Below are 27,993 nucleotides of genomic sequence, written 5' to 3'. Positions count from 1 at the left end.
AAATCCACTTTGGAAAAGCCTGGTTTGGAAAAGGCCTCTTTGGAAAAGCCACTAGGAAAAATCCATTTTGGAAAAACCCTCTTTGGAAAAATCCACTTTGGAAAAACCTCTTGGAAAAATCCATTTTGGAAAAGGCCACTTTGGAAAAAGTGTGTTTGGAAAAGGCCTCTTTGGAAAAACCCTCTTGGAGAAATCCACTTTGGAAAAGCCCTCTTTGGAAAAGCCTCTTGGAAAAATCCAATTGGGAAAAGGCCACTTTGGAAAAAGCCTCTTTAGGAAAGGCCTCTTTGGGAAAAACCTGTTTGGAGGAGACCGCTGTGGAAGAGCCCATTTGGGATGAGCCCTTCTGGGAGAAGTCCTCTTTGGAAAAGGCCATTTGGAATAAGTTTTTTTGGAAAATCCTCTTTGGAAAAGTCCTCTTTGGAAAAGCCTTTTTTGGAAAAAGCCTCTTTGGAAAACGCCCCTCTGGAAAAGACCTCCTTGGACCAAGCCTGTTTGAAAAAAGCCTTTTTGGAAGACTCTTTCCCTCAGATTAATCCAGCCTTGGGATGCTCTTGGGAAAGGCTTCCTTGGAAAAGGCTCTTTGGGAAAAGTTTCTTTGGAAAAGGCCATTTAGGAAAAGGCCATTTGGGAAAGGTTTCTTTGGAAAAGGCCGTTTGGAAGAAGTTTTTTTGGAAAAGGCCTCTTTGGGAGAAGACCCTCTTTGGAAGAGACGTCTTTGGAAGATACCATTTGGGATGAGCCCATTTGGGATGAGCCCTTTTGGGAAAAATCCTCTTTGGAAAAGTCCTCTTCGGAAAAGGCCATTTGGAAAAGCCTTTTTTTGGAAAAAGCCTCTTTGGAAAAGACCTCCTTGGACCAAGCCTGTTTGAAAAAAGCCTTTTTGGAAGACTTTTTCCCTCAGATTAACCCGATTTTCCCATTGTTTCCCATGCCCAGAAAGCCACTTGGAGGATGGAACCAGAGCTGCCGGGAGGAGCAGGAGGAGGAGGAGGAGGAGGAGGCGAGGAAGGGCTGATCGAGTTCTACGGCTCCTTCAAGGAGATGTTTGAGTTCTTCTGCAAGAACAGCACGATCCACGGCACCGTCCGGCTGGTGTGCTCCGGCAGGAACCGCGCCAAGACGGCGTTCTGGACGCTGCTGCTGCTGGCCAGCCTCGCCATGCTCTACTGGCAGTTTGCCCTCATGTTCAGCCAGTTCTGGGCCTACCCCGTGGTGCTCACCATGTCCATGGACTCCGAGCCCAAAATGTTCCCGGCCGTCACCGTCTGCAACCTGGATCCCTACAGGTCAGCTGGGGTTTGGGAATGGGCTGGGACACGTTCCAAAGGTTTGGGAATGGGCTGGGATGTGTCACCAAAGGGTTGGGAATGGGCTGGGACACGTCCTAAAGGTTTGGGAATGGGCTGGGATGTGTCACCGAAGGGTTGGGAATGGGCTGGGACACGTCCTAAAGGTTTGGGAATGGGCTGGGATGTGTCCCAAGGGTTTGGGAATGGGCTGGGACACGTTCCAAAGGTTTGGGAATGGGCTGGGATGTGTCACTGAAGGTTTGGGAATGGGCTGAAGGTCTGGGAATGGGCTGGGACACATCCTAAAGGTTTGGGAATGGGCTGGGATGTGTCACTAAAGGTTTGGGAACAGTCTGGGATGTGTCCTAAGGGTTTGGGAATGGGCTGGGATGTGTCACTAAAGGGTTGGGAATGGGCTGGGATGTGTCCCAAGGGTTTGGGAATGGGCTGGGACACAGCCTAAAGGTTTGGGAATGGTCTGGGATGTGTCACCGAAGATTTGGGAATGGTCTGGGATGTGTCACTGAAGGTTTGGGAGTGGTCTGTGATATGTCCCAAGGCTTTGGGAATGGGCTGGGATGTGTCACCGAAGGGTTGGGAATGGGCTGGGACACGTCCTAAAGGTTTGGGAATGGGCTGGAGGTTTGGGAATGGGCTGGGATGTGTCACTGAAGGTTTGGGAATGGGCTGGGACACGTTCCAAAGGTTTGGGAATGGGCTGGCACACGTCCTAAAGGTTTGGGAATGGTCTGAAGGTTTGGGAATGGGCTGGGATGTGTCACTGAAGGTTCGGGAACAGTCTGGGATGTATCCCAAGGGTTTGGGAACGGGCAGGGATGTGTCCTACATGTTTGGGAATGGGCTGGGATGTGTCCCAAGGGTTTGGGAATGGGCTGGGATGTGTCCTGAAGGTTTGGGAAATTAAGAAATTAAATATTAAATCAATAAATGAAATATTAAATTTGTATAATTAGTGTTTGGTGTGCTGAGCAGCAGAATTTCTGGATATTCTCCCACAGACCCCAAGGAACAACCTTTCCATGGAGCCTGTGAGATCAGAAATACAGATTTTTTTCCCAAAATGTGGATTTCCCCCCCCCCAATTTCTGCAGGTTTGAGCTGATCAGGGAGCAGCTGGAGCAGCTGGAGCGCATGGCCGAGGAGTCGCTGACCTTCCTGTACGGCCCCAAGGCCTCGGCCAGGCTGTCCCACCTGAGGGACAGGGACAGGGACAGGGACAGGGACAGGGACGGGGCCATCCCTGTCCAGCCCCGGGCCAACCTCAGCAGCAACTTCAGGCTCAGCCACAACTTCTCCCTGGTCAGGATGTGGGAGCCCAGGGCCGGCAGGAAACATTCCAGGGTGGGATTCCGGCTGGTGAGCGCGGCTGCGGCGGAAAGGGCGGCGGGGGCACCTCGGGGTGGGGGGGCACCCCAGAGAAACGGCGGGTTCACCCCAAAGTGCATGGGGGGCACCCCAAAATACATGGGGGGGCACCCCAAAATACATGGGGGGGCACCCCAAAATACATGGGGATCAGGATTTATCCCAAAGAAACTGGGGGTGCACCCCAAAATACATGGGGGTGTACTCCAAAATACATGGGGATTGGGATTTATCCCAAAATACCTGGGAGTTCACCCCAAAATATATGATATAATATAATATAATATAATATAATATAATATAATATAATATAATATAATATAATATAATATAATATAATATAATATAATATAATATAATATAATATAACATAACATAACATAATATAATATAATATAATATAAAATAGGATATAATAGGATATGATAACATAACATAATGATGTGATGTTATATTGTGATGTGATGTTATATTATGATGGGATGTGATGTGATGTTATATTATATTATATCATTGACATAACATACCACAACTGATATACGACACCCTAGCCAGCCAACCCTTACCCCCCACGGCCCTCAATTCCCACCCCAGTCCCAGCCCCAGTCCCAATCCCAGCCCCATCCCCAGTCCCAGCCCAGTCTCAGTCCCAATCCCAATCCCAGTCCCAGTCCCAGCCCCAGTCCCAGCCCAGTCTCAGTCCCAATCCCAATCCCAGTCCCAGTCCCAGCCCCAGTCCCAGTCCTATTCCCAGTCCCAGTCCCAGTCCCAGCCCAGCCCCAGCCCCAGTCCCAGCCCCATTTCCAGCCCCAGCCCCATTCCCAGTCCCATTCCCAGCCCCATTCCCAGTCCCATCCCCATTCCCATTCCCATCCCCATCCCCATCCCCAGTCCCATCCCCATCCCCATTCCCATTCCCATTCCCATTCCCATTCCCAGCCCCATTCCCAGTCCCATCCCCACTCCCATTCCCATCCCCATCCCCAGCCCCATCCCCATCCCCATCCCCATCCCCATTCCCATTCCCATTCCCAGCCGCTCACATCCCTTTCCCCTTTTCCCCGTGTCCCAGTGCAACGCCACGGGCGGGAATTGCCTGTTCAGCTCGCAGGCGTCGGGCGCGGCCGCGCTGCAGGAGTGGCTCCGCTTCCACTACATCAACCTGGTGGCGCAGCTGCCGCCGGCGCTGGCCCGGGCCCCGCGGCGCTTCCCGGAGCTCGTGTACTCGTGCCAGTACGGCGGCGAGCCCTGCCGGCCCAGGTGGGCCCGGGGGACACGGGGGGACACGGGGAGCGGGACCCGTGGAGAGGCGGCACGCCGCGGGACAAAGCCGTTTGCTGGCTCTGCTGTATTCTCTGAATCTATTTGCTAACTCTATCTCATTCTCTAAAGTCATTTGCTAACTCTATTGTATTCTCTAAATTTATTTTTTAACTCTATTTCATTCTCTAAAGTCATTTGCTAACTCTATTGTATTCTCTAAATCTATTTTTTAACTCTATTTCATTCTCTAAAGTCATTTGCTAACTCTATTGTATTCTCTAAATTTATTTTCTAACTCTATTGTATTCTCTTAAGTTATTTGCTAACTCTATTGTATTCTCTAAATCTATTTTCTAACTCTATTGTATTCTCTTAAGTTATTTGCTAACTCTACTCTATTCTCTAAAGTTATTTTCTAACTATTTTATCTCTAAAGTTGTTTTCTAACTCTACTTTATTCTCTAAAGTTATTTGCTAACTCTATTGTATTCTCTAAAGTTATTTGCTAACTCTATTTTATTCTCTAAATCTATTTTTTAACTCTATTGTATTCTCTAAATTTATTTTCTAACTCTATTCTCTAAATTTATTTTCTAACTCTCCTTTATTCTCTAAAGTTATTTGCTAACTCTATTGTATTCTCTAAAGTTATTTGCTAACTCTATTATCTAAATTTATTTTCTAACTATTGTATTCTCTAAAGTTATTTTCTAACTCTATTGTATTCCCTTAAGTTATTTGCTAAGTCTATTTTATTCTCTAAAGTTATTTGCTAACTCTATTTTATTCTCTAGAGTTATTTTCTAACTCTATTCTCTAAATTTATTTTCTAACTCTATTGTATTCTCTAAATTTATTTTTTAACTCTATTGTATTCTCTAAAGTTATTTACTAACTCTATTCTCTAAAGTTATTTTCTAACTATTGCATTCTCTAAAGTTATTTTCTAACTCTATTGTATTCTCTAAATCTATTTTTTAACTCTATTGTATTCTCTAAATTTATTTTCTAACTCTATTCTCTAAATTTATTTTCTAACTCTATTGTATTCTCTAAAGTTATTTTCTAACTCTATTTTATTCTCTAAAGTTGTTTTCTTACAATATTGTATTCTCTAAATTTATTTTCTAACTCTATTCTCTGAAGTTATTTTCTAACTTTATTTTATTCTCTAAAGTTATTTGCTAACTCTATTGTATTCTCTAAAGTTCCAGTAAAATCCCATTAAATTTCTCTTGATTTTCCAGTAAAATCCCATCAAATCTCTCTTGATTTTCCAGTAAAATCCCATCAAATCTCTCTTGATTTTCCAGTAAAACTCCATCAAACAACTCTTGATTTTCCAGTGATTCCCATTTTCCCAGACACCTCCAGCTTGGAATTATGGTCATAAATCAAATAATTAAAATTCCATCCAATCTCTCTTGCCTTTCCAGTGATTCCCATTTTCCCAGACACCTCCAGCTTGGAATCAAGGTCATAAATCAAATAATTAAACCCCGTGAAATCTCTGATTTTCCAGTGATTACGTTCCCTTCCACCACCCAGTTTTTGGGAGCTGCTACACTTTTAACAGCAGGGGGACAGATCCCTTCTGGAAAGCCACAAAACCAGGAATTCCTTATGGTGAGTGATCTCCAAAATGGGGAAAAAAGAGCCAAAATTAAGAGGTTTTTTTTGGTTTTTTTTTTTGGCAATTACTGTGCCACCACAATATGATTATTTTAAGCCCCAGCAGCATCTGGGCTTTAAAAAAAAAAAAAAAAAAAGCAGAATTCCTTTTTGGTTTGGAGCAGGATGTGCTCACGGTGGTTTTTTTTGCAGAATGTTGGGGTTTATTTATAGGGTTATTTATAATTTATTATGGGATTATTGAGGGTTTGCAATAGCTGCCATTGTCACCAGGGCTCTAAGAATTAAAAATGGCTCTTGAGGGATCCCAGAGTCCCAATCTGGGTTTGTTAGGTTTTATTTATGGGGTTTTATTTATTTATAGGGTTATTATAATTTATAATTTATAATTTATAATTTATCATGGGATTATTGAAGATTTGGAATAGGTGCCATTATCACCAGGAGTCTAAGAATTAAAAATGCCTTTTCTGGGATCCAAAATGAGGGATCCCAGAACCCAAATCTGGATTTGTTGGGTTTTATTTATAGGGTTTTATTTATTTATAGGGTTGTTACTATTATTTATTGTTTATTGTTTCTTTTTTCTTATTTATTATGGGATTCCTGAAGGTTTGGAATAGGTACCATTGTCACCAGGGCTCTAAGAATTAAAAATGGTTCTTGAGGGATCCCAGAGTCCAAATGTGGGTTTGTTGGGTTTTATTTATAGGGTTATTATGATTTATGATTTATGATTTATGATGGGATTGATTATTGAAACTTTGGAATGGGCACCATTGTCACCCGGGCTCTGAGGAGTAAAACTGGCTTTTCTGGGACCCAAAATGAACCCAAACAGAACCCAAAGCTGGGCCCCAAACCCCAACAGGAGGGATTTGCCCAGAGCTGGGCACTCTCCTGTCCCCAGGGCTGTCCCCAGCCCCCAGGCTGTCCCTGTCCTGTCCCCTGTGTGTCCCCAGGGCTGTCCCCATCCCCCAGGCTGTCCCTGTCCTGTCCCCCGTGTGTCCCCAGGGCTGTCCCTGCACTGGGAGCTGTTCTCCTGTCCCCCTGTGTGTCCCCAGGGCTGTCCCTGTCCTGTCCCCTGTGTGTCCCCAGGGCTGTCCCTGATCCTTTGTCCAGCACTGGGAGTTGTTCTCCTGTCCCCCGTGTGTCCCCAGGCTGTCCCTGTCCTGTCCCCCGTGTGTTCCAATCCCCCCCGTGTGTCCCCAGAGCTGTCCCCCAGCCCCCAGGCTGTCCCTGTCCTGTCCCCCGTGTGTCCCCAGGCTGTCCCTGTCCTGTCCCCCGTGTGTCCCCAGGGCTGTCCCTGTCCTGTCCCCTGTGTGTCCCCAGGCTGTCCCTGTCCTGTCCCCCGTGTGTCCCAACGCCCCCGTGTGTCCCCAGGCTGTTCCTGTCCTGTCCCCTGTGTGTCCCCAGGCTGTTCCTGTCCTGTCCCCTGTGTGTCCCCAGGCTGTCCCTGTCCTGTCCCCCGTGTGTCCCAACGCCCCCGTGTGTCCCCAGGCTGTTCCTGTCCTGTCCCCTGTGTGTCCCCAGGGCTGTCCCCAGCCCCCAGGCTGTCCCTGTCCTGTCCCCTGTGTGTCCCCAGGGCTGTCCCTGTCCTGTCCCCCGTGTGTCCCATCCCCTCTGTGTGTCCCCAGGGCTGTCCCTGTCCTGTCCCCCGTGTGTCCCATCCCCTCTGTGTGTCCCCAGGCTGTTCCTGTCCTGTCCCCCGTGTGTCCCATCCCCCCTGTGTGTCCCCAGGCTGTCCCTGTCCTGTCCCCCGTGTGTCCCATCCCCCCTGTGTGTCCCCAGGCTGTCCCTGTCCTGTCCCCCGTGTGTCCCATCCCCTCTGTGTGTCCCCAGGCTGTCCCTGTCCTGTCCCCCGTGTGTCCCATCCCCTCTGTGTGTCCCCAGGGCTGTCCCTGATCCTGCGGGCCGAGCAGAAGGAGCACATCCCGCTGCTGTCCACCGTGGCCGGGGTGAAGGTGATGATCCACAGCCACAACCAGACGCCGTTCCTGGAGCACGAGGGCTTCCACATCCGCCCGGGCATCGCCACCACCATCGCCATCCGCCAGGTGGGCACGGGGGACGAATTCCAGCCATGCCAAACCGTGCCAAACCGTGCCAAACCATCCCCAACCGTGCCAAACCATCCCCAACCATGCCAAACCATTCCAAATGTGGCCTTTTGGCACATGGCAAATGTGGCCTTTTGGCTTCCACATCCACCCAGGCATCGCCACCACCATCGCCATCCGCCAGGTGGGCACGGGGGACAAAATCCAGCCATGCCAAACCATCCCAACCCATCCCAAACAATCCCCAACCATTCCCAACCATCCCAAACCATCCCAAACCATCCCAACCCATCCCAAACCATCCCAACCATCCCAAACCATCCCAAACCATCCCCAACCATTCCCAACCATCCCCAACCATTCCCAACCCACCCCACACCATCCCTTCCTGCAGTGAAGCCCAGAGGGTGATGGCTGGCTTTAATGAACCCTGCTAATCACCCAGGGCTCCAATTAACCCTGCTAATCATTCGGGCCACTAATTAATTAACCCTGCTAATGAATCACCCCGGGCTCCTCCGTGTCCCCGCAGGACCAGGTGAATCGCCTGGGCGGCAACTACGGCAAGTGCACCACGGACGGGGCCGACGTGGCCGTGGAGCTGCTCTACAACAACTCCTACACCCTGCAGGTACCGAGCCTGGCCTAGCTAAACCCGGCTTAGCCAGACTGCAAATGCCCTACAACAACTCCTACACCCTGCAGGTACTGAGCCTGGCCTAGCTAAACCCGGCTTAGCCAGGCTGGAGCTGCTCTACAACAACTCCTACACCCTGCAGGTACTGAGCCTGGCCTAGCTAAACCCGGCTTAGCCAAACTGCAACTGCCCTACAACAACTCCTACACCCTGCAGGTACCGAGCCTGGCCTAGCTAAACCCGGCTTAGCCAGGCTGGAGCTGTTCTATAACAACAGCTCCAATTTTTTTTTGCCTTTGTCTCCTAAGAGCTTCATCCCAGAGATTTGGAATTTTTTTTTAATTTATGCAATTTCCCCCCTCCACTTTTCTCCTACCAGTTCCACCCTAGAGATTCCAATTTTTTTTAATTTATGCAATTTCCCCCCTCCACTTTTCTCCTACCAGATCCACCCTACAGATTCCAAATTTTTTTTTTTTTCAATGCGATTTTCCTCCCCCCCTTTTCTGCCGCCAGTCCCCCCCCCAGAGGCCCGGAACGTTCCCGTTGATGCCGTGTTTCCCTGTCCCCAGGCCTGCCTGCACTCGTGCTTCCAGCGCGCCATGCTGCGCCAATGCGGCTGCGGCTACGTCTACTACCCGCTGCCCGCCGGGGGGCGCTACTGCGACTACAGCCGCCAGCCCGCCTGGGGTAAGGCAGCGGGGCAGAAATAAAAATAAAAATAATAAACCTGGGAAACAATCCCCGGGATTGCCTGGGAATAGCGACTACAGCCGCCAGCCCGCCTGGGGTAAGGCAGCGGGGCATTATTATTATTATTATTATTAATAATTAATAACAATAATAACAATAATAATATCCTGGGAAACAATCCCCGGGATTGCCCGGGAATAGCGACTACAGCCGCCAGCCCGCCTGGGGTAAGGCAGCGGGGCAGAGATAAAAATAAAAATAAAAATAAAAATAAAAATAAAAATAAAAATAAAAATAAAAATAAAAATAATATCCGGGGAAATAATCCCCGGGATTGCCTGGGAATTGTGACTACAGCCGCCAGCCCGCCTGGGGTAAGGCAGCGGGGCACTAATAATAAAAATAAAAATAAAAATAAAAATAAAAATAAAAATAAAAATAAAAATAATAATAATATCTGGGGAAACAATCCCTGGGATTGCCTGGGAATAGCGACTACAGCTGCCAGCCCAAATGGGGTAAGGCAGCGGGGCAGAAATAATAATAATAATAATAGTAATAATAATAATAATAATAATAATAATAATAATAATAATAAACCTGGGAAACAATCCCTGGGATTGCTGGGAATTGTGACTACAGCCGCCAGCCCGCTTGGGGTAACACAGCGGGTCAGAAATAATAATAATAATTAAAATAATAATAATCATCATCATCATCAAAATAAATCCCAGGAATTCATTGGATCCTAGAAACAGTCCCTGGGATTTCCATGGAGATAAATCCCTGGGATTCTCTGATTCCCTGGGATAAAATCCCTGGGATTTCCATGGAGATAAATCCCTGGGATTCACTGATTCCCTGGGATAAAATCCCTGGGATTTCCATGGAGATAAATCCCTGGGATTCACTGTTTCCCTGGGATAAAATCCCTGGGATTTCCATGGAGATAAATCCCTGGGATTCACTGTTTCCCTGGGATAAAATCCCTGGGATTTCCATGGAGATAAATCCCTGGGATTCTCTGATTCCCTGGGATAAAATCCCTGGGATTTCCATGGAGATAAATCCCTGGGATTCACTGTTTCCCTGGGATAAAATCCTGGGAATTCCCGATTCCCTGGGAAATCCTGGAATCCCGGCATTCCCAGCTTTAGGCGTGGGAATCGCCTTTAAGGAATTCCCTCCCAACCCCAAATCCGGGGATTTTAGGATTTAATTCCTCTTCTTTTCCTTCGGGAGAGTCCCAGGGGGAGCGGGAATTCCGGGGAACTGAATTCCCGGGGATCCCCAGTGCCGTTCTTGCTCCCCGTTTTCCAGGGCACTGCTTTTACCAGCTGTACCGGCGGCTCCGCGGTCACCGCCTGGATTGTTTCCAGCACTGCCCCAAGCCCTGCAGGTGAGCCCCGGATCCCAACTTCATTTGAATTTCATTTGAATTTCATTTGAATTTCATTTGAATTTCATTTGAATTCAGACCTCTTCTAATTGGAATTTTATCTAAATGGGATTGAGGTTAACTTGAACGCAAGTTGAAATGAAATTTCAGTTTATGCTCCCATCTTTGGTTCAATTCGCTTTTAATTTGAATTTAATCGAAATTTTAAATTTAATTTAAGTGAAAATTAAATTTCAGTTTATGCTCCCGTCTTTGGTAGGTTCAATTCGCTTTTAATTTGAATTTAATCTAAATTTTAAATTTAGTTTAAGTGAAAATGAAATCTCAGTTTAATGCTCCCATCTTTGGTTCAATTCGCTTTTAATTTGAATTCAATCTAAATTTTAAATTTAATTTAAGGTAAAATGAAATTTCAGTTTAATGCTCCCATCTTTGGTTCGTTCAATTCGCTTTTAATTTGAATTTAATCTAAATTTTAAATTTAATTTAAGTTACAATGAAATTTCAGTTTAATGCTCCCATCTTTGGTAGGTTCAATTCACTTTTAATTTGAATTTAATCTAAATTTTAAATTTAATTTAAAATGAAATGTCAGTTTATGCTCCCATCTTTGGTTCGTTCAATTTGCTTTTAATTTGAATTTAATCTAAATTTTAAATTTAATTTAAGTGAAAATTAAATTTCAGTTTAATGCGCCCATCTGTTTTAGATTCAACTCACTTTAAATTAAAAATGAAAATTTAAATTTAAAATTAAACTTTAATTTTTATTTAAAATTAAATTTCAATTTATGCTCCCATCTTTGTTAGGTTCAATTCACTTTGAATTTGAATTAAATCTTAATTAGATTTGGTTTAAAATGAATGTAAGTTAAAATTAAATTTCAATTTATGCTCCCATCTTTTAAAATTTTAATTGAAATTGAAATTAAAATTAATGTAATCTATATGAAATTTAACCTAAATGTAATGGAAATTGAAATTAAATTTTAATTTAATTCTCCCATCTTTTTAAAATTTAATTTAAATTGAAATTAAATTTAATCGCAATGTAATGTAATCTAAATAAGACTTAGTTTAAAACAGGTGAATTCCCATTTTTTCAGCATTCCCGGTTTTCTCTCCCCAGGGAATCCCTGTACAAGGTCTCAGCTGGCACAGCCAAGTGGCCCTCGCTGAAATCCCAGGTACGGCAAAAATTCCAGTCAGGAACATCCCAGTCGTGAATATTCCAGGAATTAACATTCCAGTCATGAGTATTCCAATAGAAACATTCCAGTCATTAATATTCCAGTAATTAACATTCCAATAATTAATATTCCAGTCGTGAATATTCCAATAGAAACATTCCAGTCATGAATATTCCAGTAATTAATATTCCAATAATTAATATTCCAATAATGAATATTCCAGTCATGAATATTCCAGTCATGGATATTCCAATAGAAACATTCCAGTCATTAATATTCCAGTAATTAATATCCCAATAATGAATATTCCAGTCGTGAATATTCCAATCACAAGCACACCAATAATGAATATTCCAATACAAAAATTCCAGTCATGAATATTCCAATAATGAATATTCCAGTCATGAATATTCCAATGGAAACATTCCAATATCAAATATTCCAGTAACAACTCTCCCAATGACAAACATTCCAATAATGAACGTTCCAATAACAAACATTCCATTAACAACATTCCAATGCCAACATTCCATTAACAATATCCCATTAACAACATTCCAATGCCAACATTCCAATGCCAATGTTCCAATGCCAACATTCCATTAACCACATTCCAATGCCAACATTCCATTGCCAACATTCCCATGGCAGGACTGGGTGCGCCAGGCTCTGCGGCACCAGAACGGCTACAACTCCAGCAGCAGCAGGTAAATCCCGGGATGTTCCCAATCCGTGGGGCCGTCCCGATCCCTGGGGTCATCCCTGTCCATGGGGTCATCCTGATCCGTGGGGTCATCCCAATCCGTGGGTCATCCTGATCCGTGGGGTCATCCCGATCCGTGGGGCCGTCCCGATCTGTGGGGTCATCCCTGTCCGTGGGGTCATCCCTGTCTGTGGGGTCATCCCGATCCGTGGGGCCGTCCCGATCTGTGGGGTCATCCCTGTCCGTGGGGTCATCCCTGTCCATGGGGCCATTCCAATCCATGGGGTCATCCCTGTCCATGGGGTCATCCCGATCCATGGGGTCATCCCCATCCATGGGGTCTGGAATGGGGCAGGGAGGGCAGCAGGGAAATCCTGGGAATGCCCCGGTGCCCACTGGGAATGCCCCAGTCCCAACTGGGAATGTCCCAGTGCCCACTGGGAATTTCCCAGTCCCAAATGGGAATGCCCCAGTGCCCACTGGGAATGCCCCGGTCCCCACTGGGAATGCCCCGGTGCCCTCGGGGAATGCCCCGGTCCCCACTGGGAATGCCCCGGTGCCTACTGGGAACGTCCCAGTCCCCACTGGGAATGCCCCGGTCCCCACTGGGAATGCCCCGGTCCCAACTGGGAATGCCCCGGTGCCCACTGGGAATGCCCCGGTGCCCTCGGGGAATGCCCCGGTCCCCACTGGGAATGCCCCGGTGCCTACTGGGAACGTCCCAGTCCCCACTGGGAATGCCCCGGTCCCCACTGGGAATGCCCCGGTCCCAACTGGGAATGCCCCGGTGCCCACTGGGAATGCCCCACTCCCAACTGGGAATGCCCCGGTGCCCACTGGGAACGTCCCAGTCCCCACTGGGAATGCCGCGGTCCCCACTGGGAATGCCCCGGTGCCCTCGGGGAATGCCCCGGTGCCCACTGGGAACGTCCCAGTCCCCACTGGGAATGCCACGGTCCCAACTGGGAATGCCCCGGTCCCAACTGGGAATGCCCCGGTGCCCACTGGGAATGCCCCGGTCCCCACTGGGAATTTCCCAGTCCCAACTGGGAATGCCCCGGTCCCCACTGGGAATGTCCCAGTACCCACTGGGAATGCCCTGGTCCCAACTGGGAATGCCCCGGTGCCCTCGGGGAATGCCCCGGTGCCCACTGGGAATGCCCCGGTCCCAACTGGGAATGCCCCAGTCCCCACTGGGAATGCCCCGGTGCCCACTGGGAATGCCCCGGTGCCCACTGGGAATGCCCCACTCCCAGCTGGGAATGCCCCGGTCCCACCGGGAGCGGTGCCGGTGCCGCCGGCGGTGCCAGCTGCGCGTGTCGCTGCAGGAGGGACGTCGCCAAGGTCACCGTGTTCTACCGGCAGCTGAACTCGCAGGCCGTGCGCGAGGCCCCGCTGCTCTCCGTAGGTGCCGCTTCCCCGACAGCCCCTCCGCTCATCCCTGCCCGCGGCATTCCTCACGGGCTCATTCCCGGATTCCTGACGGGCTCATTCCCGAATTCCTCACGGGCTCATTCCCAGATTCCTCACGGGCTTATTCCCAGATTCCTGACGCGCTCGTTCCCAAATTCCTGACGGGCTCATTCCCAAATTCCTCACGGGCTCATTCCCAGATTCCTGACGGCTCATTCCCGAATTCCTGACGGGCTCATTCTGGAATTCCTCACGGGCTCATTCCCAAATTCCTGACGGGCTCATTCCCGGATTCCTCACGGGCTCATTCCCAGATTCCTGACGCGCTCGTTCCCAAATTCCTCACGGGCTCATTCCCGGATTCCTGACGGCTCATTCCCGAATTCCTGACGGGCTCATTCTGGAATTCCTCACGGGCTCTTTCCCAAATTCCTGACAGGCTCAATCTGGAATTCCTCACGGGCTCATTCCCGAATTCCTCACACGCTCATTCCCGAATTCCTCACACGCTCATTCCCAAATTCCTGACAGGCTCATTCCGAAATTCCTGACAGTCTCATTCCCGAATTCCTGACAGGCTCATTCCGAAATTCCTGACAGTCTCATTCCCGAATTCCTGACAGGCTTATTCCCAAATTAATTATTTTTATATCATATAGAAAAAAATATAAAAATGGAAAATAAAGCCCCAAACCTTTCCCTTTTTTGGGTTTTTTTGCAGTAGAACCTGCTGCTCTCCAGCTTTGGGATTGGTGTTGGGGTTTTATTTAGGGAAAATTATTGGGAAATTGAACCACTGATCCCATATGGTCCCAGTCTGGGTGTGAGGAATAGAAAAAACATAAAAAAGGAAAATAAAGCCCCAAACCTTTCCCTTTTTTGGGTTCTTTTTTGCAGGAGAACCTGCTGCTCTCCAGCTTTGGGATTGGTGTTGGGTTTTTATTTAGGGAAAAAAGAGTTACTGATCCAATGGGCTCCAAGTCTGGGTGTGAGGAATAGAAAAAACATAAAAAAGGAAAATAAAGCCCCAAACCTTTCCCTTTTTTGGGTTTTTTTGCAGGAGAACCTGCTGCTCTCCAGCTTTGGGATTGGTTTTGGGTTTTTATTTAGGGAAAAATGAGTTACTGACCCAGTGGGCTCCAAGTGTGGGTGTGAGGAATAGAAAAAAACATAAAAAAGGAAAATAAAGCCCCAAACCTTTCCCTCTTTTGGGTTTTTTTGCAGGAGAACCTGCTGCTCTCCAGCATGGGCAGCCAGTGGAGCCTCTGGTTCGGCTCCTCGGTGCTCTCGGTGGTGGAGATGCTGGAGCTGCTCCTGGACACCCTGGTCCTGTCCCTGCTCTTCTGCTTCCAGAGGCTCCGGGCCGGGAGGAGCCCCAGGCCCGGCCCAAATTTAGGCCTGGCCCAGGGAAATTCCCGGGAATTGCGGGAGGGGCAGGAGGGAGCCCCAGGTTTGGGGTCGGGGCAGCTGCGGGATGGGGGTGGGAACGGGCAGGAGCGGGATTTGGGACAGCCCTGAGGAGATGGGGGCTGAGAGGGGAGGAATTCCCAAATTCTGGGGGAAAAGTCACAGGGATATCCTGGATCCAGAGCTGAGGGGGATGGAGACGGGTGGAATTCCCAAATTCTGGGGGAAAAGTCACAGGGACATCCTGGATCCACAGCTGAGGGGGATGGAGAGGATTAGAATTCCCAAATTCTGGGGGAAAAGTCCCAGGGATGTCCTGGATCCACAGCTGAGGGGGATGGAGAGGATTAGAATTCCCAAATTCTGGGGGAAAAGTCCCAGGGATGTCCTGGATCCACAGCTGAGCTTGGCAATGCTTGGAATTCCCAAATTCTGGGGGAAAACTCCCAGGGACATCCTGGATCCAGAGCTGAGGGGGGTGGAGAGGATTAGAATTCCCAAATTCTGGGGGAAAAGTCACAGGGATGTCCTGGATCCCCAGCTGGGCATGGCAATGTTTGGAATTCTCCTGGAATTCCCTGAATTCTGACGGAAAGGTGCCAGGGATGTCCTGGATCCACACCTGGGAGGTTCCTGAGCGTGGCAGTGCTTGGAATCTAGCTGGGCTCTGATCCCAGCTGGAATTCCCAAAAACCTCCTGGAATTCCCAAAAAACTCCTGAATTCCCAAAACCCTTCTTGGGTCTGATCCCTCCTGGAATTCCCAAAAACCTCCTGGAATTCCCAAAAATCTCTTGGAATTCCCAAACCCTCTGGAATTCCTGCTGCTCCGGGGCTGGGCTCGGGATTTCTGCTGCTTTTGGATTTCCCAGGAAATTCCCAGACTCTTCCAGAGGGAATAAAGAGAAAAAAGAAACGGGATCGGGAATTCTTTCGGTCCCAGGAAAAGCAACAGATTCCTGTGGAATCTGTTGATAACAGAGATAATGCTAATTTCTGCTAATTTTTGTTAATTTCTGTTAATATTTCTGTTAACTTCTGTTAATTTCTGTTAATATTTCTGTAAATTTTTATTAATTTCTGTAAATTCCTGTACATTTTTGTTAATATTTCTGATAATGTCTGTTAATTTCTGTTAATTTTTGTTAATATTTCTGTTAGTATTTCTGTTTGTTTCTGTTAATGTTTGGCAATTTTTGTTAATATATCTGTTAATTTTTGTTAATTTTTGTTAATTTCTGTTTAAAAAAAAAACCTGAGTCCCCCAGGAGTCCCCAGGTGTCCCCCAGGTGTGCCCAAGTGTGCTCCAGGTGTGCCCCAGGTGTCCCCAGGTGTGCCCAAGTGTGCCCCAGGTGTCCCCAGGTGTCCCCAGGTGTGCCCAAGTGTGCCCAGGTGTCCCCAGGTGTCCCCCAGGTGTGCCCAAGTGTGTCCCAGGTGTGCCCCAGGTGTCCCCAGGTGTGCCCAGGAGTCCCCCAGGTGTGCCCCAGGTGTGCCCCAGGTGTCCCCAGGTGTGCCCAGGAGTCCCCCAGGTGTGCCCCAGGTGTCCCCAGGTGTGCCCAAGTGTGCTCCAGGTGTCCCCAGGTGTGCCCAGGTGTGCCCCAGGTGCCACCTCGGGGGACAGCAGCGTCTCCACCCAACCCACCCTGTGCTGGCACCAAGGTCCCACCCAGGTGTCCCCTCCCAGTGTCCCCTCCCGGTGGGAATTCCCGTCCCAGCAGCCCGAGGAGCCGTTCCCGGGGCAGCAGGGGACATTGCCACCCTCCTGGAGCCTCCACATTCCCTTTTCTCCCTCAGCCCCTCTGTCCCCGGGGCTGTCCCCACCTCTGTCCCAGCCCTGTCACCAACCCTGTCCCAACCCTGTCCCAACCCTGTCCCCAACCCTGTCCCAACCCTGTCCCCAACCCTGTCCCAACCCTGTCCCCAACCCTGTCCCCAGCTCTGTCCCAACCCTGTCCCCAGCCCTGTCCCCAGCTCTGTCCCAACCCTGTCCCCAGCCCTGTCCCCAGCTGTCCCCTGGCTCTGTCCCCATCCCTGTCCCCAGCTGTCCCCTGGCTCTGTCCCCATCCCTGTCCCCAGCTCTCCTCGGTGTCACCTCCCGGCCCCTTCTGCCTTTGAGAGGGACACGCGGGCAGGGGCAGCACCAGGGATGGGTGAGGAACTCCAAAACTCAGACCAGGAATTGCTAAAAAACTCAAAAATTCAAACCAGGAATTGGTGGGAAACTCAAAAATTCAATTCAGGAATTGCTAAAAAACTCAAATCAGGAATTGCTAAAAAATCTCAAAAATTCCAGTCAGAAATTGGTAAAAACCTCAAAAACTCAACCCAGGAATTGCTAAAAAACCCAGAACAGGAATTGCTAAAAAACTCAAAAATTCAAACCAGGAATTGGTAAAAACCTCAAAAACTCAACCCAGGATTTGGTAAAAAACTCCAAAACTCAAACCAGGAATTGCTGAGGAACTCAAAAATTCAAACCAGGAATTGCTAAAAAACTCAAAAATTCAAACCAGGAATTGGTAAAAAACTCCAAAACTCAACCCAAGGATTGCTGAGAAACTCCAAAACTCAACCCAGGATTTGCTAAAAAACTCAGAACAGGAATTGCTAAAAAAATCAAAAATTCAAACCAGGAATTGGTAAAAACCTCAAAAACTCAACCCAGGATTTGGTAAAAAACTCCAAAACTCAAACCAGGAATTGCTGAGGAACTCAAAAATTCAAACCAGGAATTGCTAAAAAACTCAAAAATTCAAACCAGGAATTGGTAAAAAACTCCAAAACTCAACCCAAGGATTGCTGAGAAACTCCAAAACTCAACCCAGGATTTGCTAAAAAACTCAAATCAGGAATTGCTAAAAAATCTCAAAAATTCCAGTCAGAAATTGGTAAAAACCTCAAAAACTCAACCCAGGAATTGGTAAAAAACTCAAAAATTCAAACCAGGAATTGCTGAGGAACTCAAAAATTCAAACCAGGAATTGCTAAAAAACTCAAAAATTTAAACCAGGAATTGGTAAAAAACTCCAAAACTCAACCCAAGGATTGCTGAGAAACTCCAAAACTCAACCCAGGAACTGAGGAACTCAGAAATTCCACTTTTCCACCCACGGCAGGAATTCCGGGCGTTCCTTGAGCAGCTCCTGGGCTTTCCTTGCATAAACCCCAGAATTTCTGCTGCTCCTGACCCCGATTTTCCATTCCTGATATTTTGGCTGTTCCCGATCTCTCAATCCCCAAATCCTCCCTCCAAGTTCCCTCCTGGGAGCAGCAGGATGATTAATTACTGCTGATTAATGAATTAATTTGATGCTCTCAGAGCTATTTTCCAATGAATAATTCCACTTGATGCCCGGCACAGATCAGCTCCTCACACCTGATTTTTTTTTTTTTTTTGGTTAAAGGCATCAAATCTTCCAATCCCACTTTTTTTTTTTTTTTAATTTTTTAAAATTTTTATTTTTTTTTTTTTCTTTTAAAATAATCCAAGAAATTTCCCAGCTCAGAGGCAGCAAGGCTGGAATAACCTGAAAGAATCCTGGAATATTTGAGAATTCCAGCTGGAATCGGAGCCCGGAGATCCAAACCCAGACTGGATCCAAGTCCAGGCCCTTGGGTCAAATAAAAGCGAGGGCAGGGAGAGAAAAATTCTCCCAAATCCCAAAAAATTCCAAGGATGGAGGATCCTGGTGCCTGAGGGGACTTTGCTGTTCAGTTCCTCCTGTTAAATGTGGTTAAATCCCAGAGATCTCTGGAAAAAATAAAATGAAAGAATGGAAAAAAAATAGTATTTTTCCCCCTTGGAAAAATAAAAGGGAGAATGGAACATAAAAAAAACAGGGAAAAAAAAAACCAAAACAATTTAGGGTATCAAAAATTCCAAGCAGGATGGTACAACACAAACCCAGCTGCGTTCCAGGCAGGAAAAACAACAAAATATTCATTTTTTCCCCACCTCCCTCAGAGCCTGGAGGTTTTGAAAACTGAAATTGAAATTTCTGCCTTTTGAAAACTGAAATTGAATTTTCCGCGCTTTGAAAACTGAAATTGAATTTTCTGCCTTTTGAAAACTGAAATTGAATTTTCTGCGCTTTGAAAACTGAAATTGAATTTTCCACTTTTTGAAAACTGAAATTGAATTTTCTGCATTTTGAAAACTGAAATTGAATTTTCCGCGCTTTGAAAACTGAAATATTGAATTTTCCGCGTTTTGAAAACTGAATTTTCTCTGCGCCTTCCCCGCCCTCCCCTCCAAAATTCGGAGCCCACACCCCCCCCCAGGAACCCCCCCCCCGCAAGGAGAAATAAAAAAATCAGAGAAACACAGGAAACGGGGAGAAGTGCATCCTTCACGTGTTTTTCCTGGAGAAATTTTTGGTTTGGGGGCTCGGGGGTGTTGGGGTTTATCTCAAAGTCGAGGCTTCGGGCGCCTCAGGAGCTGTGATGGGAACACAAAGGGAAAAGGAGTGAGGGGGGGAAAAAAGGGGGAACAAAAAAAAGGCAATTTTGGAAAAATATTTCCCTAAAAACTCTACGGGGGGTGGGGGGAAAAAATCCTGACATTAAATACAGACCGACTGTATTGAATAAAAATTGCACTAGTCCTCTGGGCACATCAATAATAAGAATAAATTAAATACTTAACAATTCCACGGATTAAAAAAGACAGCACAAAACCCATAACAAAAGAACAATAAAAGTCCCCCCCCAAAAATACTGTCAGGTAGGAAAAGTGCACCAAGTTGCTTTTTATACATTGACTCGAAATATTGAAAGTACCAATACGCGTTCAATAAATCCATTGTCTGGCAAGACGCTGCTTTTTGCACCGATATTTACATTTTTTTTTTTTTGTTTTTTTTTCCAACTCCAGCAGTGAGTCTTGAGCTTCCAGGGTGAGGCCTGGCCAGGATTTCCTGGCCAGAATTCCCAGGAAAAAAAAAAAGAAAAGTGAAATAAAACGACCCAAGAAGCGGAAGCCGCGGTTTTCCTCGGTTCTCAGAAGGATCCGTCGGGTTTGTAAGTGCTAAAAAAGCTGGGAGAAGTTTGGTTGTACAGGGTTAAAAAAGATCAAATGATGACCGTGCTGAAATCCACGAGCTGGGCAGGAGCGAGGGGTTCTCCTGGGGAAAATGGGAAGTGGTGAAAAAATGGTGAAAGTTCTCCTTCGCTCTCGAGAGTGGAGAAATTCTCCTTTAGCTCCCAAATGTGAAAATTCTCCTTCGCTGCCAAATGTGAAAATTCTTCTTTAGCTCCCAAATGTGAAAATTCTCCTTTAGCTCCCAAATGTGAGAATTCTCCTTTAGCTCCCAAATGTGAGAATTCTCCTTCGCTGCCAAATGTGAAAATTCTCCTTCGTTGTCAAATGTGAAGAAATTCTCGCTCAAATACGAAGAAATTCTCTCTCAAATGTGAAAATTCTCTCTCAAATGTGAAAATTCTCCTTCACTCTCAAATGTGAAAATTCTCCTTCGCTGCCAAATGTGAAAATTCTCTGCTCTCCAGAGTGAAGAAATTCTCCTTCGCTATCGAGTGAAGAAATTTTCCTTTGCTGTCGAATGTGAAAATTCTCCTTTGCTCTCAAATATGAAGAAATTCTCTCTCAAATGTGAAGAAATTCTCCTTTACTCCCAAATCTGAAAATTCTCCTCCACTCTCTAACGGTGAAAATTCTCCTTTGCTCTCAAGAGTGAACAAATTTTCCTTTCCTTTACTCTCAAATCTGAAAATTCTCCTCCACTCTCAAATGTGAAGAAATTCTCTTTGTCTCTCAAATGTGAAAATTCTCCTCCACTCTCAAATGTGAAGAAATTCTCTCTCAAATGTGATGAAATTCTCTTTCTCTCTCAAATGTGAAGAAATTCTCTTTCTCTCTCAAATGTGAAAATTCTCCTTTGCTCTCAAATGTGAAAATTCTCTTTTGCTCTCAAATGTGAAAATTCTCCTTTGCTCTCAAATGTGAAAATTCTCTTTTGCTCTCAAATGTGAAGGAATTCTCTTTCTCTCCCAAATGTGAGAATTCTCCTCCACTCTCAAGAGCTCTGAAGGACCCTGGAAGGATTTCCAGGGCTCGAGGGGGAATCAGCACCAAGAAAAGCCCGGAGTGGTGGGGCCGGGCTCAGACGGGGAGGGGCCGGAGAGGGAATTCCCTGCGGGGCTGGGGAGGGAATTCCCTGCGGGGCCGGAGAGGGAATTCCCGGCGGGGCTGGGGAGGGAATTCCCTGCGGGGCCGGAGAGGGAATTCCCGGCGGGGCTGGGGAGGGAATTCCCTGCGGGGCCGGAGAGGGAATTCCCGGCGGGGCTGGGGAGGGAATTCCCTGCGGGGCTGGAGAGGGAATTCCCGGCGGGGCCAGAGAGGGAATTCCCGGCGGGGCCAGAGAGGGAATTCCCGGCGGGGCCAGAGAGGGAATTCCCGGCGGGGCTGGAGAAGGAATTCCCGGCGGGGCCGGAGAGGGAATTCCCGGCGGGGCTGGAGAGGGAATTCCCGGCGGGGCCGGAGAGGGAATTCCCGGCGGGGCCGGAGAGGGAATTCCCGGCGGGGCTGTGCCAGACCCGGGCTGGGACCAGAGCGGGATTTGGGCTCCTGGAGCGCTCCAGGGGCCGGGCTGGGGGTGCTGCTGCAGGGAGACGGGGATTTAGGCTGGGTTTGGGAGCAGGATCAGCTCCCAGCCCCATCCTAACTGGGCCAGGATTGCAGGACGGGGATTTAGGCTGGGTTTAGGAGCGGGATCAGCTCCCAGCCCCATCCTAACTAAGCCAGAGCTGCAGGACACTGCTCAGCCCTGGCTTTAAACTTTTAAACCCCGGCTTTTAAAACTTTTAAACCCAGACTATTTTAGCCTTTAAACCCTGGTGTTCTAACTTTTTAAACCTGGCTATTTGAGCTTTTAAACCTTGGCTTTTAAAACTTTTAAACCTGGCTTTTAAAACTTTTCAACCCTGGCTTTGAAAACTTTCAAACCTGGCTTTTAGAATTTTTAAACCTGGCTTTTAGAACTTTTAAATCTGGCTTTTAGAACTTTTAAACCTGGCTTTTAGAACTTTCAAACCTGGCTTTTAGAACTTTCAGACCCTGCTTTCTTTAGCCTTACACCCTGGTTTTTACGCTCCCGGCGCGAGGGCAGCAGCACGGGCAGGACGGCGGCTGCGGCGGCCGGAGGAGGTGACAGTGACAGTGCCAGCCGGGGCAAGGGCACCGCCTGTGCCCTGCCGGGGTGACACCCGAGGAGGTGACAGTGACAGTGCCAGCCGGGGCAAGGGCACCGCCTGTGCCCTGCCGGGGTGACACCCGAGGAGGTGACAGTGACAGTGCCAGCCGGGGCAAGGGCACCGCCTCTGCCCTGCGGGGGTGACACCCGCGGGGAGCCCGAGGAGCCAAATCCCCGTGCCGGGGCCGGGAGCAGAGCGGACACGGGGCCGAGGCGGGGCTGGGCCCGGAGAGCGTCCTGCAGCCTGGGGATAGCGGGGATGGGATAGCGGGATAACGGGATAACGGGAAAATGGGATCTGGGTAACGGGGAATGGGGTAACGGGATAATGGGGTAACAGGATAATGGGATAATGGGGTAACGGGGAATGGGGTAACAGGATAATGGGGTAACGGGATAACAGGAAAATGGGATCTGGGTAACGGGATAATGGGGTAACGGGGAATGGGATAACGGGGAAATGGGATAATGGGAAATGGGGTAACGGGAAATGGGGTAATGGGATAATGGGAAATGGGGGTAACGGGAAATGGGGTAATGGGAAATGGGGAATGGGAAATCGGATAACGGGGAAATGGGATAACAGGAAGTGGGATCTGGGTAATGGGAAATGGGATCTGGGATAACGGGGAAATGGGATAAGGGGAAAATGGCATAATGGGGAAAATGGGATCTGGGTAACAGGAAATGGGATAATGGGATAACGGGAAAATGGGATAATGGGATCTGGGTAATGGGCAATGGGATCTTAGTAACGGGGAAGTGGGATAATGGGATAATGGAAATCTGGGATAATGGGGATCTGGAATTCTGGGATAATGGGAATCTGAGATAATGGGATTCTGGGATCATGGGATCTGGGATAATGGGGATCTGGGATAATGGGATCATGGGAATCTGGCATAATGGGATTCTGGGATAATTGGATTCTGGGATAATGGGATTCTGTGAAATTGCACCGAGCAGCTGGAGCTGGCTTCCCTCCCTGCCCCGAGCCCATCGCCAGCGACGGGGATCAGCGCTGCTGCTTCCGGGAATTCCAGTGGGACCGGAACCCTTCCGGGAATCCTGCAGGATGGGAATCCTTCTGGGTGTTTCAGCAGGATAGGAATCCTTCCAGGAATTCCAGTGAGCTGGGAATCCTTGCAGGAATCCAGTGGGATGGGAATCCTTGCAGGAATGCTGCGGGATGGGAATCCTGGCAGGAATGCTGTGGGCTGGGAATCCTTGCAGGAATTCCAGCAGGATGGGAATCCTGGCAGGAATGCTGTGGGATGGGAATCCTTGCACGAATTCCAGCAGGATGGGAATCCTTCTGGGCATTCCAGCAGGATGGGAATCCTGGCAGGAATCCAGTGGGATGGGAATCCTTGCAGGAATGCTGTGGGATGGGAATCCTTGCACGAATTCCAGCAGGATGGGAATCCTTCTGGGCATTCCAGCGGAATGGGAATCCTTGCAGGAATGCTGCGGGATGGGAATCCTGGCAGGAATCCAGTGGGATGGGAATCCTTGCAGGAATGCTGCGGGATGGGAATCCTGGCAGGAATGCTGCGGGATGAAGTGATGGCTTTGAGCAGCCAGGGCAGCGTCGAGGGGAGCGTGGCTGGTCCAGTCCTGAGAGCAGCGACGGGCGAGGAGCCGGAGATCCCGATCCCGATCCCGATCCCGATCCCGCTGGGCCTCCGGAGCAGCCCTGCCCCAAAACCAGCCTGGGAGGGCACCTCGGAGTCCTGCCGGGGCGGAGCAGGCTCCGCGCCACGATCCCTGCCACAATTCCAAGCCAACTCTCCAGGGACAGCTTTGTCTGCTCCTGCTGTTGGTGGCTCTCTCCTGGTCACGAAGGTTTTTCCTTTTCTTCTCTTTTTGATTTTTTTTTCCTTTTTTTTTTTTTTTCCCTTTTTTTTTGTTGTTTCTTTAACCCCTAAGCTCATCTCCCACACACGCTCCATCCCACGTGCCACACCCCGTGGTCACACCCTGGGAGGCTCCTACTCCAAAAAAAAAAAAAAAAACCCTCAAAAATACAAATTCAACCATCCAGTAGTCAAACATGAGAACTCAAACCCCACAGGAAAAAAACCAAAAAACTCCTGCGGGCAAGCTCAACCCCGGGGGGGGGGGTGCAGGCATCACAACCAGCAGGGAAAACACGGAATATCCCAAATATCCAAGGGTGGGGCGGTGCAGGGATCCCGCCCGGCCGGGGCACTGCCCCTAACTCTCGTCGATGTTGAGGCTGATGAACTCCTGGATGCATTTCCTGTACTGCAGCTCCGTGGGGCTGCTGCCCGGGTACTGGCCGGGCTGGCCCAGGGGCCCCTCGGCCTCCCGCATCTCCTCGTTCATCCGCGCCAGGCGCAGCCTGAGGGCAGCGCTCGGTTATTCCTGCCCCTGCTGGAGGCACCTCCCGCTCCGTCCCCGTGTTCCCAGTGCTTCCCAGTTCCCAGGCAGCGTTTCCCAGTGTTTCCATGTTCCCAGGCAGTATTTCCCCGTGTTCCCAGTGTTTCCCAGTTCCCAGGCAGCATTTCCCAGTATTTCCCTGTTCCCAGGCAGTATTTCCCAGTATTTCCCAGTTCCCAGGCAGTATTTCCCCGTGTTCCCAGTGTTTCCCAGTGCTTCCCAGTTCCCAGGCAGCGTTTCCCAGTGTTCCCAGTATTTCCCAGTGCTTCCCAGTTCCCAGGCAGCGTTTCCCAGTGTTTCCATGTTCCCAGGCAGAGTTTCCCCGTGTTCCCAGTGTTTCCCAGTTCCCAGGCAGCATTTCCCAGTATTTCCCAGTTCCCAGGCAGCATTTCCCAGTGTTTCCATGTTCCCAGGCAGAGTTTCCCCGTGTTCCCAGTGTTCCCAGTATTTCCCAGTGTTTCCATGTTCCCAGGCAGAGTTTCCCCGTGTTCCCAGTGTTTCCCAGTTCCCAGGTAGCAGTTCCCAGTACTCCCAGTATTTCCCAGTTCCCAGACAGCACTTCCCAGTGTTCCCAGTGTTTCCTGGTCTCCAGGCAGTATTTCCCAACACTTCCCACTGCTTCCCAGCATTTCCCAGTCCCGGGGCAGTGTTCCCCAGCCTCATGTCCCGGTGTTCCCCAGCATCATCTCCTGGTGTTCCCCAGCTGTTCCCGGTGTTCCCGGCACTCCCGGTGTTCCCAGCCTCTCCCGGTGTTCCCCAGCCTCTCCCGCTGTTCCCTGGCCTCTCCCGGTGTTCCCGGCACTGGCGGTGTTCCCCAGCCTCATCTCCCAGGATTCCCCAGCGTCTCCCGGTGTTCCCCAGCCTCTCCCGGTGTTCCCGGCACGGGCGGTGTTCCCCAGCCTCTCCCGGTGTTCCCCAGCCTCTCCCGGTGTTCCCCAGCCGTTCCCGGTGTTCCCGGCACTGGCGGTGTTCCCGGCGGGCACTCACAGGGTGACGATGTCGGCGTTGGCCGCGCTCACCGCGATGCTCAGCGGGTCCTGCCCGTCCCCGTCCGGGGCGTCCTGGGTGGCGCCGCGCTTCAGGAACAGGCACACCTGCCTGGGGAGGGAAAGGAATCACGGAATTCCTGAATTCCCAAATTCCAGAGGCAGGAATTCCAGCCCCGCGCTTCAGGAACAGGCACACCTGCCTGGGGAGGGAAAGGAATCACGGAATTCCTGAGGAATTCCAGAGGAATCCCAGCCCTGTGTGTCAGGAACAGGCACACCTGCCTGGGGAGGGAAAGGAATCACGGAATTCCTGAGGAATTCCAGAGGAATCCCAGATTTTTTTTGTCTTTTTCTTTTTCTCTTTAACTCTTTTTTCTTTTCTCCCTTCTTATTCTTCCGTCGTCTCCTTGTTCTCTTGTTGAGAGAGATTGCGCTTCAGGAACAGGCACACCTGCCTGGGGAGGGAAAGGAATCATGGAATTCCTGAATTCCCAAATTCCAGAGGCAGGAATTCCAGCCCTGCGCTTCAGGAACAGGCACACCTGCCTGGGGAGGGAAAGGAATCACGGAATTCCTGAGGAATTCCAGAGGAATTCCAGCCCTGTGTGTCAGGAACAGGTACACCTGCCTGGGGGACAGGGAGCCTCAGGAAAGGAATTCCAGAGGCACCAAATTCCAGCTCCCAGGAACAGAATTCCAGAGGCACAGAATTCCAGCTCCAGAGGCACAGAATTCCAGCTCATCATCCTTATCCCAGCTGGTTCCAGACCTCATCCTGGGCACTTCCAGGGATGCAGCAGCCAGAAATTCTCTGGGAATTCCATCCCAGCCACAAATTCCCTGGGAATTTCAACCCAGTCCCTCCCCAGCCACAAATTCCCCGGGAATTCCATCCCAATCACAAATTCTCTGGGAATTCCATCCCAGCCCCTCCCCAGCCACAAATTCCCTGGGAATTCCATCCCAATCACAAATTCCCTGGGAATTCCATCTCAAAATCACAAATTCCCTGGGAATTCCATCCTAGCCACAAATTCCCTGGGAATTCCACCCCAGTCCCAAATTCCCTGGGAATTCCATCCCAGCGCTGCAGGGAAAAGATTCCACCCCGATCTCCCGCCTCACCCCGCCCTGTGCCAGCCCGGAGCTTTTGTCAGGCCCCAAAATCCGCCTTTTCCAGCTGGATTCCCCCAGCTGCTGACTTTGTTTGTGTTTTCCGGCCGGGAATGCCGCTCCAGGGCAGCGGGAATGCGGGAATTCCGGAGCGGGAGCGCCGCGGCACTCACCCGGTGTGGCCCAGGGAGGTGGCGTGGTGCAGCGGCGCCCGGCCCCGCGCGTCCCGCTGGTTCACGTCGGCCCCGTTCTGCAGCAGGAACTCGCAGGCGAGCAGGGAGCCCTGGAAACGGGGGGGGAAAATGGGAATTTTCGGTCAGTTCAGCCACACTGGGCAATTCCCAAAGAATTTTTGGTCAGTTCAGCCACATTGGGCAATTCCCAAAGAATTTTTGGTCAGTTCAGCCAGACTGGGCAATTCCCAAAGAATTTTCAGTCCCAATTCCCAAAGGGAATTCCCAGACCAGACCCAATTCCCAAAGGGAATTCCCACCTCAATTCACCCAGACCATGCCCAAAGGGAATTCCCAGAGCACTTCTCCCAGATAGACAATTCCCAAAGGAAATTCCCACCTCAATTCACCCAGACCAGACCCTTCCCAAAGGGAATTCCCACCTCAATTCACCCCTGCCCAATTCCCAAAGGGCATTCCCAGAGCCCTTGTCCCAGACCCTTCCCAAAGGGCATTCCCAGAGCCCTTGTCCCAGAGCATTCCCAAAGGGCATTCCCAGAGCCCTTGTCCCAGAGCATTCCCGAAGGGCATTCCCAGAGCCCTTGTCCCAGACCAGACCATTCCCAAAGGGAATTCCCACCTCAATTCACCCAGACCCAATTCCCGAAGGGAATTCCCACCTCAATTCACCCAGACCCAATTCCCAAAGGGAATTCCCAGACCAGACCCAATTCCCAAAGGGAATTCCCACCTCAATTCACCCAGACCCAATTCCCAAAGGGAATTCCCAGACCAGACCCAATTCCCAAAGGGAATTCCCACCTCAATTCACCCAGACCCAATTCCCGAAGGGAATTCCCACCTCAATTCACCCAGACCCAATTCCCAAAGGGAATTCCCACCTCAATTCACCCAGACCATGCCCAAAGGGAATTCCCACCTCAATTCACCCAGACCCAATTCCCAAAGGGAATTCCCACCTCAATTCACCCAGACCCAATTCCCAAAGGGAATTCCCAGACCAGACCATTCCC

At 49.3% G+C, this 27,993-nt stretch overlaps 2 protein-coding genes and 1 long non-coding RNA gene across 3 annotated transcripts in view; 1 reads left to right on the top strand and 2 right to left on the bottom strand.

Moving 5' to 3' along the window:
- Window positions 1–419: 419 nt before the first annotated feature.
- SCNN1D (sodium channel epithelial 1 subunit delta) lies at window positions 420–16,258 on the top strand. Its single transcript, XM_053997494.1, is given in 13 exon segments — window positions 420–1,001; window positions 1,004–1,289; window positions 2,405–2,669; window positions 3,751–3,938; window positions 5,464–5,567; window positions 7,467–7,630; window positions 8,166–8,264; window positions 8,843–8,960; window positions 10,284–10,362; window positions 11,491–11,548; window positions 12,203–12,258; window positions 13,583–13,658; window positions 14,892–16,258. Coding segments are annotated over 13 exon segments (1,857 nt in total). The 5' UTR covers window positions 420–931; the 3' UTR covers window positions 15,186–16,258.
- Window positions 16,259–19,402: 3,144 nt separating this feature from the next.
- LOC128818292 (uncharacterized) lies at window positions 19,403–22,617 on the bottom strand. Its single transcript, XR_008440435.1, has 2 exons — window positions 22,123–22,617; window positions 19,403–22,056 (listed from the first exon to the last, which is right to left on the bottom strand). It is a non-coding gene; the product is annotated as an uncharacterized LOC128818292 (long non-coding RNA).
- A 1,875-nt stretch (window positions 22,618–24,492) lies between these two features.
- ACAP3 (ArfGAP with coiled-coil, ankyrin repeat and PH domains 3) overlaps window positions 24,493–27,993 on the bottom strand; it is a 68,488-nt gene continuing 64,987 nt past the window's right edge. Inside the window, 3 exon segments of the mRNA XM_053997502.1 lie at window positions 24,493–24,646; window positions 25,672–25,782; window positions 26,960–27,069. Of these exon segments, the coding sequence (XP_053853477.1) occupies window positions 24,499–24,646; window positions 25,672–25,782; window positions 26,960–27,069 (369 nt within the window). The 3' untranslated portion in view covers window positions 24,493–24,498.

Source organism: Vidua macroura, chromosome 23 (assembly GCF_024509145.1).
Source record: "Vidua macroura isolate BioBank_ID:100142 chromosome 23, ASM2450914v1, whole genome shotgun sequence".
In the NCBI taxonomy this organism is placed as follows: domain Eukaryota; kingdom Metazoa; phylum Chordata; class Aves; order Passeriformes; family Viduidae; genus Vidua; species Vidua macroura.
Note: the sequence above shows the minus strand (reverse complement) of the source record. Positions and strands in the feature narration are given on the sequence as shown.